This window comes from Corylus avellana, chromosome ca3, assembly GCF_901000735.1.
Source record: "Corylus avellana chromosome ca3, CavTom2PMs-1.0".
Taxonomy (NCBI): domain Eukaryota; kingdom Viridiplantae; phylum Streptophyta; class Magnoliopsida; order Fagales; family Betulaceae; genus Corylus; species Corylus avellana.
The window spans coordinates 36,461,857-36,474,330 of record NC_081543.1 but is presented as its reverse complement, the minus strand read 5'-3'; the positions used below and the strand labels follow the sequence as shown (position 1 = coordinate 36,474,330).

Genomic DNA, 12,474 nt, shown 5'->3' with positions numbered 1-12,474 from the left:
TGATTTCCTTCATTTCAAGTAAAATGAAGAAAAAATATTATATAATTAAAATTTTATTTTACATAATAACATAAAATAAAATTTTGGCCTCTATCCTCTTTGAAACAGAGAGAATCTTGACCCCCTTGATCCAAAAGTTAAAAACTAGTAAATTCTCGGGATATATATAACATTAACATATATCGTCTGCTTTATAATTAATCTTGATGAACAAGAAAACATGGCTTAAACAGCAAGCCGTGCAAACTCCATCGGATTCTACTTCTATCCCAGCAGGAAAGTCAATTATTCCTCCGTCAAACTCGAAGAAATAATACCTCAAATTTTATTTATTTATTTACCTAATTAATTTGTTTTTTCGAAATAAAGAAACATTACAGAGTTTCAACACAAATCTAAAATCAACTAAGAAACACGGACACCAAACTCTTTTTTCGTAAAACCTGAGTGAGAAAATCTTCGTCCCTCCAACGAGTGGCTGTTAACAAAAGCTACTAATATTTATGACTTTCTGCCTAAACTTGTCTACATCATAATGCTTTCCTTCAAACAGACTTCCCATTTGCTCCCAGCGCTCAAACCAGTTTTTTTATAAATTTTTGGGGTAATTATCTTTTGCCTGCATAAACTATAGCACTTCATGAACTACTAATTATGATACCTGACCCCATCAAACTACCATCTTATGACAAAAAGTCAAATTATGTCGGTCAAAGGAATTAAAATTGACGGTCAACGTTCATGTGCAAGTCATGTGCCATTTTAAATTTGTTTTCTTTTACTTTTGTCCTCATTTTAAATTGTTTTCATGTGTTGGATTAGGGTTTAAGAGGGTATAAGCATCATTTTCTCGGTCTGAAGTGAGGGCAAAGGTGAAAGAAAAAAATTTAAAATGACACATGATTTGAACATGACCGTTGACCGTCAATTTTAACCCATTTGACTGACGGAAGTGGGCTTTTTATCATGAGATGGTAGTTTGATGGGATTAGGTGTCATAGTTAGTGGTTTATGTGAGAAAAATGCCAAGACGCAGTAATTCATGGAGGGAAAAGCCACAAAAGCTAATTATTAGGCCTGGGTATCGGTCAAAACGGTCCGGTTTTGGCTCTTATCGGTTATTAACCGATAATTTTCGGTTAAACGGTTTATTAACCGATATCAAACCAATAAGAATTTTAACCGAAATTATCGGTTATAACAGTACACGGTTAAATGGTTCGGTTAAACCGTGAGATTTATATTGATTTATTTTGTTGGACCAAAAATGAGTTTTTTTTACTTTTGAGAGCCCAAATACTTTTTGCTGGGCTAAAATAACTTATTAAAAATGAGTTGTTTTATGGCCCAAATACTTTTTGTTGGAACCTAAATATTTGTTTTTGGGGCTAAAAATTGAATTTTTTTATATTAATCCACCACAATTTTTTTTTATATTATAAAATACATTTTTCCAAAGCAAATAGACTAATTAACATAATGAATGCTAATTAGACTAACAAAACTAGTTAATGAAAAATGCTTTAACCAAAGGCAAATAAATCTCATCCAATGCAATCACTAAAAAAAAAAATCAAATCTACCCAAACCCAAATTAAGATAAGATTACATAGGTATATATATAATCCAAAAACTATGTTGTTTTGGCATCCTTACTTCACGGTTTATATCGGTTAAACGGTTAATCGATATGAAATTTCTAACCGGACCGAACCAAACCGATAAGCATACCGGTATAAAAAATTTAACCGATAAGGATATCGGTATATCGGTTACGATTAATATCGGTTCGGTCGAAACAGGTACACGGCCGGTAATCGGTAACCGGTTAATCTGCCCACCCCTACTAATTATCCCTAATTTTTTTCTTAAATATAAGAAAAATCTCAAAAAATAAAATAAAAAGCTAAAAATAGTTTTGTTATTTAAATTTATAAAATTAAATTAATAAAATTGCTATAAGTGCTCTAAAAAGAAAGAAGGAAAAAAAAAAAAAAAAAATCAACTAGACAGACGGCTATGAAGGGCAACTCTCTGACGATGCCATTGAACAACCTCTTTTAATCACTCACATGGCACGACAAGATACTAATAAATGAGAGGAATAGGTGTACTCCAAGTTTGATATTTTCTATTATATAGAGAGAAAATGTCATGAGCTTTAAATTTGCTCTTGGTCAAAAACAAAAAACATTCAAATACAACAAAAATCCCTAAACAAGACACATGGGTGTATGCATGTACTTGATGGCGTCAAATACCTAATATAATAAGAAGAACAAGGGGAAAGATTGATGGTTTGTTTTTTTTAATGTGTTTTATGGATATATATATTTTTTTTAATTTTGTTTTTTATTTGGAAAAATGTTATGAAGTAACGTAAATTTTTATATTTTTATGAGCGTTTTGTTTTTGAGTTTTCATATTAATATTTTTGTTTTGAGAATAAAAAATAAATTTTTTAACAAACTGAGCCTCATATATTTTTTATATTCATTATATTTGAGTAATGCTATATATACCATATCAGTATCCCACTAACCCTACCCTTGGGGGTCCTAGGCCACCTCAAAATTTAAACAATGTCATAAAAAATTGAAATGGACCTCCAAAATTAATTTTTACCCTAAGTTTTTATATTTTATTTAGTGCCGGTTTGGGAGTGCGATTTTAATAGGTGCGATTTTAAAAATTGCGTTTTTTAAAATTGTGTTTTTGAAATCGTTACTTCTTAAAATCGCACAGTTGTTTGGCAAAACAAGTTAAGAAGTATTCTTTTTATTTTTTTATTTTTATTTTACTTTTTATTTTTTATTTTTTAATTTTTATCAATTAAGTGTTTGAACAACATTAACATATAGTTGTGGTTTAATGGCCAAATACGTAAATATTGCGCCAAATATTGTTTTAAGCCAAATCGTGATTTTGGTTTAAATTCACACATTTTCAAATAAACACCCCTAGTCAGCTTATAGAAATCGTAGATTTTTTTACAATTTTAAAATTTGTGTTTTTAAAATCGTAATCCTAAACACTCCAAAATTACAATTTGGTTTAAAAACGCATTTCCAAACGGACCCATAGTTTTGTTACCCCTCATAAAATTATAGTTTTGCCCCAAGGCCCCCAAATCTACGCATATGCTATTTTTTTTGACATGTCCACACAAAGGGAGGAAAAGGGGAAAGAAGATTCGAATTAGTAACTTCTGTTTCATGAGGAGTAATCTCAAACCGATTGAGTTACCCTTCACTCATATGTTACTACGATGACGTAACATCATCAATCCACTATAAATCAACCCTTCTTAATATAATTTTTTTTTTAATGCTAAATTGGCAATGCCACATCAACATAACAGAATAGGGGTGGATATATACCATTACTCCGGTGACTCTTTAACGATCACGTATGTTAGTAAATTATAAAACATGACTTATTTTTAACACTTAATACTGATTTTGCTCGGTAAGAAAAGTTTTTTTCCCCCTCTACTTGTGGTCAAATATATGAGATCAGTTGCAAGTCATTGGCCTAATAAGTAATGTTAAAACGAAGCAAATAATTAATCTTTTTCTTAATTTGAGTATTTAAATCATAATCCTTCGTGATAATAACAAACCTTTTAAACCAGACAGTTTAAAGTCTACTCTATCAATATCTTCCTTTATCCACAAGAATACGACGTTACACATTAATTAGCAAACAAAAACTACGTACTCGTGATAATCTAATAATCTCACTCGTTTTTTATTTTTTGTTTTTTTATTTTTTATTTTTTTATTTTATTTATTTTTATTATTTTTATTTATCTTAATTTATTTTGTTTTTGTAAATTTTGGTTTCTGGGTTTTGGAGTGAGTAGAGGCGAGAGCAAGTGAAAAAACTGTTTGACAGCGTTGAGAGACGGGACAAGACGTGCGTGGGAGGTTTTTTGAGGTTGTTTTTTTGTAGGTTCAACTACGAGAGAAGAGAGAAGAGAAGGAACCCAATTCCTTAAGCAAAAACTTTGACAAAAAGAAAAAGAAAGAGAAAACTTGAATTTTAGAGAGACAGAGACGTAGACGGAGGGTCTTTTTATCTCCCAAAACAAAATACTCTTACTCTCTTATTTCCCCATCTTCTCTCTTCCATTATCCAAATACCCTCTTTCTCTCTCTAAACTTGGTTTCTCTCTCCTCTGATCTCGCCCAGTTCTCTGACGATTTCTCGGCGGTTTTTGGTTCCAAGACCCTAAACATCTTTCCTCCAATCCTGTGCCATAATTTGATTTTGCAGTCCTTTTTTTTTTTTTCCCCTTTCCCAATTCAAGCAAATTCTTTCTTTCTTTTTTTGTTTGTTTGTTTGAGGTTTTTTGATTATTTTATTGTTATTAGCCACGAAGATTGCTGTTATTGTTTAGGAAAAAAAAAAAACCATAAAGCTGTAATTTTTTTTTTTTTTTAAAATTCTGCTTTGGTTTTGGGTTTGTGGGTATTGAGGACAAATCCTTGGACTGTGTTTTCTCAAAGCACTTTCAATGTTTTCGTTGTTTTTTCAAATATAGAATTGGAGGTGCAAACGTCACTAGAAATCAAAGCGGTTTTTGTTTTCATTTGTTGGTGTTGGTTGTGCACTTTTGGGTGTTTCTGAATTTGGATTGAATGCTTTTAATCGGGGTGAGAGGAGGGGATGGAGACACTTGTAGCCTGAGGTAATGAATTGGGGCTGTTTTTTTGTTTCTTGGTTTTGGCTTAGAAGAGAAAACAGAAACAGCCTGGGGTTATGATTAAGGGCGACATCGAAGAATCAGCGATTTTGGTGTTCTGGGTATTCGCTATTTTGCTCTCTTTGGTTCTTGGAATGAGGAATGATGGCCAGAAACAACAGCAGGGTGGTGTGCCGAGGGCGGGGCGGCCCAACGGCTTTATTCCGAGCTCGTTTCGTGCCATTTCCAGCTACCTGAGGATCGTGTCGTCTGGGGCATCAACGGTGGCACGGTCAGCAGCATCGGTGGCGTCGTCGATTGTGGATAGGGATGATGATGCCAGCCATGATCAGGTATGAGGTGTGATGGGTTTGTTTGTTTTAATTCAGTTACTGTCTATTTAAGAAATATGCGAAATTTTTAGCTTTTCCCAATAGGAATGTTATGCAAAATGGAATCTTTAAGGGAGTTTAAATGTATAAATGTTGTAGATCATTTTTGGTGTATGTGCAATGAGTGTTTCTATGTTTGTTTTGGGATGATTTCATTGCATATTGCGCCCTTTGTGGAGAGAAAACTACTTAACCTTTTAATTGGGGAAGCCATTAAATGAATGCAGGTTTAGTTTAATATTCTGATAGAATATAGAAGAGTGGTGGAGAATCGGAGTTATCCACTGTTTTCAGTTTATGGGTATTCCCAACTTGATGCATTACTTTGACCATGGAAATACAAAGCGTTTCTGTTATGAATTGAGTTTTGATATGAGTAAGTTTTATTTGTGATAAGGATACTGCCGTATTCAAGTGGACCTGTATAAGGGTCCGTTTGGGATTACGGTTTCAATAAGTACGATTTTAAAAATTGCGTTTTTGAAATCGCTACTTTTTGACATCGTAAAGGAATTTAGTAAAACATGCTAAAAAAATATATTTTATCAAATATTTGTTATGCAAAATCGTGATTTTGGTTTAAATTTGCGCCTTTTCAAATAAGCAACCCCTAGCCTGCTTATAGAAATCAGATATTTTTTTCTTCCCTATTTTAGATTAAGTGCTTTTTAAATCGCAATGCTAAACGCCTTATGTCTTGCGATGTCTTTTAAAAACGCAGATTATTCTTGCGAAATCACAATCCCAAACGCACCCTAAGTTAGTACACTGGATGAAAAAAGTTACAGCTGCAAATGGCTGGGAGATTGATAATTGTGGGTGAAATTATTTTGCATGAAGCTTTATTTGTAGCATTAAGTATGATGCTTTGACGACCCACTTATTGTGAAGAACGTTGATCTTTCCAAGTGGGTTGTAGTGGATAATTTAGTATGTTGGATTGTGTTGGAGGCTTTTTTACGTGTTTTGACTGCATAAAAGTTGGCTTCTTTTGGGGTTAACGGTAGTTCAAATTAGTTATTGATGACCTACTATAGCGGCTTGATACTCTTCTTTAATGGTTGGATGGTATAGAAACTGTTAGCCGTGTAGTTTTATAATTGATACATGTGTTTTGGACTCGATACTTGAGGACCCATTGGGTTCTTAGCCGTGTAATTTAGGATTTTGTCCAGTGCGTGTGAGGTCATGCTGTGTGTTCTCATCCTATGGATTTATATTTGACATCAGCTAAGTACTTGCCAGCTCTTTTCAAGGATTGGTTTGTTTAGCTACGTAAGAGTTAGACGAAGTTAGCTTTTGCTGGTTGGCCTGACAACTTGTCCCTATATGAGTAACGAGTTATGCTAGCAATGATTATAGCCGCGCTCCCTCTTGGCACGGTTGGAAACCATTTGAGTGGCGTCAACAAGAGGGATTGAGTTGTTTTTTAATTGGTTACAGCTGCCATTTTACATTTAATACTTATTCTAGTCTGCATTATGTTGATGTTAGCTTATGTGCTTGTCTTTGGAGCTTTTGTTGTGATATTATTGAAGGTTAGTTTAAATAGCAAGAAAATTCTTGCTGGGTAAAGAAGCATCTAACAAATCCGTAATGAGTTTATTTGAAGCTAAATGTTTTATTTCACATTTATTGGTTTTCAGTGCTGGGATGGCCTGTGGGCTTGGTTTGGTTCATGGGAACTGGGGAATTTAATCTATAACAACATTTTGTGTCACCTTTCCTGCTTATTATGCGGTACTGATTTGGGTGGAAAGGATTGTAACCTTATTTTTTTTCTTTAAGGCAACATTGAACATTACCTAACATTGTGAAAGAAAGTTTCTAATCAGTTTGGGCCACCATGACTTAGACCTTAATCAGATTGTTTAATTATTTTGCCATTTGAAATGGATTTTTTTTTTTGCTAGAAATGACTTGCATCGAAACACAATGAGGCCTTTTTAATGAGGACAGGTACTCATGACTTGCTACCTTCCTGGAAGTTGGGTGCAATTAAATATGCATATTTCAACTTTTACAAAGGAAACTTGGTCACTTGTATACTTTTCGTGTACGAGGGCTTTGCTTTTTTCTTTAAATAAATTATTATTCATTAAAAAAGGAAACTTGGTCATGAAGTGCTGGAGTTGCTTTAAAGTATTTATAGAAGGAGATGATTTATATTGTTCCTATTTGGTCTGATGGAGACTTCACAAAATAGTTAATAAAAGATCCTGTGGGGGGCAAATTATATCATGTTATCATAAATCAAAGGAAAACATTTATAGAAGCCCATTAATGGAGACTTGTTTTATACAGGACTGGGAAAAAATAATTTGAAATGCTCATGTAGTTAGTTGTATAAATTACAAGACTTTGCACCTAACAACATAATTACATGAGGCCAGATGTACTTGAATCTGGACCTGCTGAGTGAGTGAGGTGTTATTATGCTATATAATAGTTGTTTTGGTTTATTTTTTGTTTAAATTATACTTATCATAAAAATGTTTAAATTACGTATAGCTATTTGGTTGGAAATTTTTGGCCCAATATTTTATTTCTTATAATTTCACGGCGTGGTTGACAAATATTGTTCATTATATGGTTGAATGTTATCTTGCATAGATGTGGAATATTCATGCTTCTCTAACTTCTTTTTTATTGTCTTTCTCGTATGTTTACATATTTGGGTGAAGGTGTTAATCATGCAGTTTCAATACAAATGACTCCTCCCATAATTGGTTTTTTGGCTTTTTTACAGTAAGAGCGACAACTGGAGCTAACTGGTTTCATATTTTTCATGTAAACAATATATAGGTGAACTGGGCCGGGTTTGACAAGTTAGAGGATGAGGGGGATGTAATTCGGCAAGTTCTCCTGCTAGCTTACCGGTCTGGTTTCCAGGTTTGGGATGTTGAGGATGCCGATAATGTCCGTGACCTAGTTTCCAGACATGACGGTCCTGTTTCATTTATGCAAATGCTGCCAAAACCAATAGCATCAAAGAGATCGCAAGGCAAGTTTGCAGACAGCCATCCACTGCTGGTAGTTTGTGCTGATGGGTCCCTTCCCATAGGTAGCAATATTCAGGATGGTTCAGCCACTTCTTGCAATGGGAGCATCTCAAACGGTCATGATCCAGTGAATGACAGTTTTTTGCCTACTGCTGTTCGATTTTATTCCTTGAGATCAGAGTCTTATGTTCACGTGCTAAAGTTCAGATCAGTTGTTTACTCTGTAAGGTGCAGTTCCCGAGTTGTCGCTATTTCTCAAGCAGCTCAGGTATATTTTGCTCATGTACTTACCAAGCACCCTTTTCTTCTGCTGAATCGAAGGGTGACTAATTAAATGTAATAAATTGCAGATACACTGCTTTGATGCCACAACTTTAGAGAGGGAATATATCATTCTTACAAATCCAATAGTTACCGGGTATCCTGGTTCCGGAGGCATAGGATATGGACCTCTTGCGGTGGGTCCCCGATGGCTTGCTTATAGTGGTAGTCCAGTTGTAGTCTCAAATTCGGGGCGGGTCAGTCCACAAGATTTAATGCCTTCTGCAAGCTTTCCTGGTTTTCCTTCAAATGGGAGCATGGTGGCTCACTATGCGAAAGAATCAAGCAAGCAACTTGCTACTGGGATTGTGAACCTAGGAGACATGGGGTATAAGAAGCTCTCCAGGTACTACTCTGAGCTTCTACCTGATGGTAATACTTCACTGCAATCGGGGAATCATGGCTGGAAAGGCAATGGGACTGTTAATGTCAATTTAACGGAAGCAGAAAATGTTGGAATGGTACATGCTTTTCTCAAGTCCGCTTTTACTTGTTACTGATGCCTTACTTTTGCAAGTTTGATCAGAGTTTATATACTTTTACTTGGATTTTGCTTCTTTGCATAGGTCAATGCGTTATATTGCACAATAAATGTCATTATGTTTCACTATCATATGAAGCATTAAAATTTATTTTGAGTCATGAGTTCCCTGCTACTGAGATTGGTAGAAACGTATTCGATGCAAGATCATGCTGTTGTGATATTTACTAATGAAGTTATTTATTAAGTCATACTGGCTCGATCTTTTTGATATCTCATGTATTTTTCTCTCATTAACTATTGTTTTCTTTTGTTTATCAGGTCATTGTCAAAGATATTGTCAGCAAACTTGTTATTGCCCAGTTCAGGGCACACAAGAGTCCTATTTCAGCATTATGCTTTGACTCTAGCGGCACCCTTTTAGTTACCGCTTCGGTCCAGGGACACAACATAAATGTTTTCAAAGTAATGCCTGGACCCCCGGGAAGCTCTTCTGCTTGTGACACTGGTGCATCTTATGTGCATCTTTACAGGCTGCAACGTGGTTTCACAAATGCAGTAAGTGTTGGATAATTGTTTAAAGATTCCTTCTTGAATATGTTGTTATTAGTGAGCACTTAGTTTTTTGGGTAATTGTTTCAGGTCATACAGGATATCAGTTTCAGTGACGACAGCAACTGGATTATGATTAGTTCATCAAGGGGGACAAGCCATCTCTTTGCTATAAATCCTCTTGGAGGGTCAGTAAACTTTCAGTCTTCTGATGCTAATTTTACCACCAAAAATGGTGGTTTAGGTGTTATGACTAAGGCAGTGGTTCGTTGGCCACCTAATCAACAGAGCCTTTGTGCAGCTGGTCCTCCAGTTACACTTTCCGTCGTTAGCAGAATAAGGAATGGAAATAATGGATGGAGAGGCACTGTAAGTGGTGCTGCAGCTGCTGCGACAGGCAGGATGAGTTCCCTTTCTGGGGCTATCGCTTCATCTTTCCACAATTGTAGAGGCAATGCTTTATATGCGGATTGCAACTCTTTGAAGGCAAAGTATCACCTTTTGGTCTTTTCTCCTTCTGGTTGTATGATACAATATGTATTGCGAACATCGAATTTTCTAGATCCAACAGTTCTGGTGTCTGGATTAAGCACTGCTCCTGATTCAGCTCCAGAATGTGACGCAAGATTAGTTGTTGAGGCTATCCAGAAGTGGAATATCTGTCAGAAACAAAACCGAAGAGAGAGAGAAGATAATATTGACATATATGGTGAGAATGGAAATTCAGACAGCAATAAAATATATCCTAAAGGAGTGAAAAAGGGAAATAGCATCTATCCTGAAGCTGGAGGTACATTCATGAAAGCAAAGATCAGTCCTGAGGAGAAACATCATTTATATATCTCAGAAGCTGAACTACAGATGCATCAAGCACGGACTCCGTTGTGGGCAAAACCTGAGGTATATATTTGTTCTGCTGGAATGAAATATGTCTTATGCATGCATTTTCTTTGATATTTGAAATGTCCCTTGTTCTTGTACATTTGCTTTCAGATATACTTTCAGTCAATGACGGTGGAAGCCACGAATATGGATGAAACAAATGCTGCTTGGGGGGAAATTGAAATCGAAAGAATTCCAACTCGCATGATTGAAGCAAGGTCAAGGGGCTTGGTTCCAGTTTTTGACTATCTTCCGATTCCCAAAATACAACAAACAAGGTGAACTAAGTTTTTGAGTCCATTTATTTTACTTATTTCTGGAGATGCAACTGTTACTTAAATAACAGTGTTTTCTTCCATTATGTTTTAGGATGTATGGAGACTTGTTTCTTCCTTTTATTTACTGAAGAACACTTATCTTAGATAGAGCTTGATATTTGTTGATTATATGTTTTGTTTGATGTCTACTAGCTGTGGCTTAAATAGTACCACTTCCTCTTATCAGAATGGATGGAGTTTGAGTTCGTGGGTCTAACATCTACTGGATGGGTTTGCAGCCTATCAATCAAATAAAATTATATGTTTTGCTTAATGTGCATCTGTAATGACTCTTGCTGTTTCCCTTGTATATAGTTTTTTTTTTGTGCACAATAGTGAGGGTCTTATTGTGAAGTACTATTTCCCTTGTCATTCAGGATCCCTGCTCTAGGTAGCAATATCAATGGGCAACTTCAGCATCAGAGGTCTGGGCATTCTGCTAACAGGAGGCTTTCAGGTGGGAGCAGCTCTGGCTCTCTTGACTCTATGACTGATGGTGGTGCTCCAGTGGTAGAATTTCACAATGGCATTGAAGAAACTGAATCTGATGGTTCTCAAATGCCAGTAGAAACCAAGGGCTTTGTATATAATAATGACAGCCCAAAAACAAAAGCTCGGCTTGAGATTGTAAATAATAGAGAGAGCTTAAAAATGGAGGCTCAACTCAAGTTTGTAAATAGTAACAAGGCAGGCCTGAAAATGGAGAATCATTTTGAAGATGAAGGTGGTGAGTTTGATTAGAGGTATGTTTCTTTGAGAGGTGGGGAGAGGTTAAGAAATCAATCAGCATTTCATGAGTGTAGTGCATTTGCAAATATTGTGCTTCATTCTGAATTCTTTTTGTATTTTTATTTGGTCATATTTGGATTAATGTCCCTAACTCTTTCTTTTTTTGTTTGTTTGTTTGCAGCTTTGACTGTGTTAACATTATATTCCCTTTTTTCTCCTCAGGTGTGCAGATATTCTTTCATTCTCCTGTGGGGTAATCATTAACAGTTTTAATATAGTGGGTGGAAATTTAGAAAATAGTGTGATGCAGAATTGTGAATACTATGCTGTTGGGGTTTCATCTACTGTTGACTTTTGTAAATAAAACGTACAATATATTTTCAATAATCAGTTATGATATGTAAATAATAGCATCATGTAATAACTCTCTCTCTCTTTCTTTATTCTATTAATTCAAATTTATTCTCCTATCTCTCTTCCCATTTTGTTGAGGCGAAATGCTCAAGAGTAATTGATTGTTGTAGATTAATATTTTGTGTGGCTTTGCTTATACAATATCTTAGCCATGTTATCGAACTAAAGCTATGGAATCAAACATAATGATCCAAAATGGTAATTTATCTTCATTGTTTTTCTAAGCAACCAAACACTATCAGATCCGAACAAAATATGAACAAAACCCAAATAAAGGAAAACCAGAAAACTATGAACAAAAGCTCACCAGAAAATCAAACAAATATATATATATATATATATCAAGGTGCCGATCGAGTACCTCTTGATATTAGGGGAGGACTGCGGTGGAGCCGAGCATCGGTAGCAGAGAAATTGAGAGAGCCTTAAGAAAATGAGAGCACTTACATGATTTACATACATTGCTTTGGGGCTGAATGAAAGCATAAACGAAGTCTTCTAGTCATGTAGAATAAAGCTCAATATTTGATATCCCAGTGAGTGTAGAAAATAGAAATAAGATTTTTGCATCATTAAATGGTTTATCCAATTCTTTGACATACGTCTCTTTCCACCCTCTTCTTGGCTTGCGGTGCCATATTGTATCTAGAAAAGAATTCCACCAGTACCAGAGAGGGAAATGAAATGCAATTATGTG

The 12,474-nt window shown here is 35.2% G+C and overlaps 1 protein-coding gene across 2 annotated transcripts; it reads left to right on the top strand.

The window, feature by feature from the left end:
• Positions 1 to 4,456: 4,456 nt before the first annotated feature.
• On the top strand, positions 4,457 to 11,840 carry LOC132175002 (autophagy-related protein 18f). Of its 2 annotated transcripts, none has more exons than XM_059586791.1 (8): positions 4,457 to 5,040; positions 7,885 to 8,349; positions 8,432 to 8,863; positions 9,205 to 9,441; positions 9,526 to 10,335; positions 10,429 to 10,595; positions 11,012 to 11,377; positions 11,586 to 11,840. In XM_059586791.1, the coding sequence occupies exons 1-7, from the start codon at positions 4,765 to 4,767 to the stop codon at positions 11,373 to 11,375; spliced, it is 2,751 nt and encodes a 916-aa protein (XP_059442774.1). In that variant the 5' UTR covers positions 4,457 to 4,764; the 3' UTR covers positions 11,376 to 11,377; positions 11,586 to 11,840. The 2 variants fall into 2 exon arrangements, with proteins under 2 accessions (XP_059442774.1, XP_059442775.1); XM_059586792.1 differs by having other exon boundaries at positions 11,545 to 11,840.
• Positions 11,841 to 12,474: the final 634 nt, after the last annotated feature.

What these genes read in the sequence shown, in the direction of transcription:
- LOC132175002 (XM_059586791.1), top strand. Translation starts at nt 4,765, where the DNA reads ATGATTAAGGGCGACATCGAAGAATCAGCGATTTTGGTGTTCTGGGTA. An exon ending in CTATTTCTCAAGCAGCTCAG is followed by an intron (nt 8,350 to 8,431) that starts GTATATTTTGCT and finishes AATAAATTGCAG; the next exon opens with ATACACTGCTTTGATGCCAC. An exon ending in CGTTGTGGGCAAAACCTGAG is followed by an intron (nt 10,336 to 10,428) that starts GTATATATTTGT and finishes ATTTGCTTTCAG; the next exon opens with ATATACTTTCAGTCAATGAC.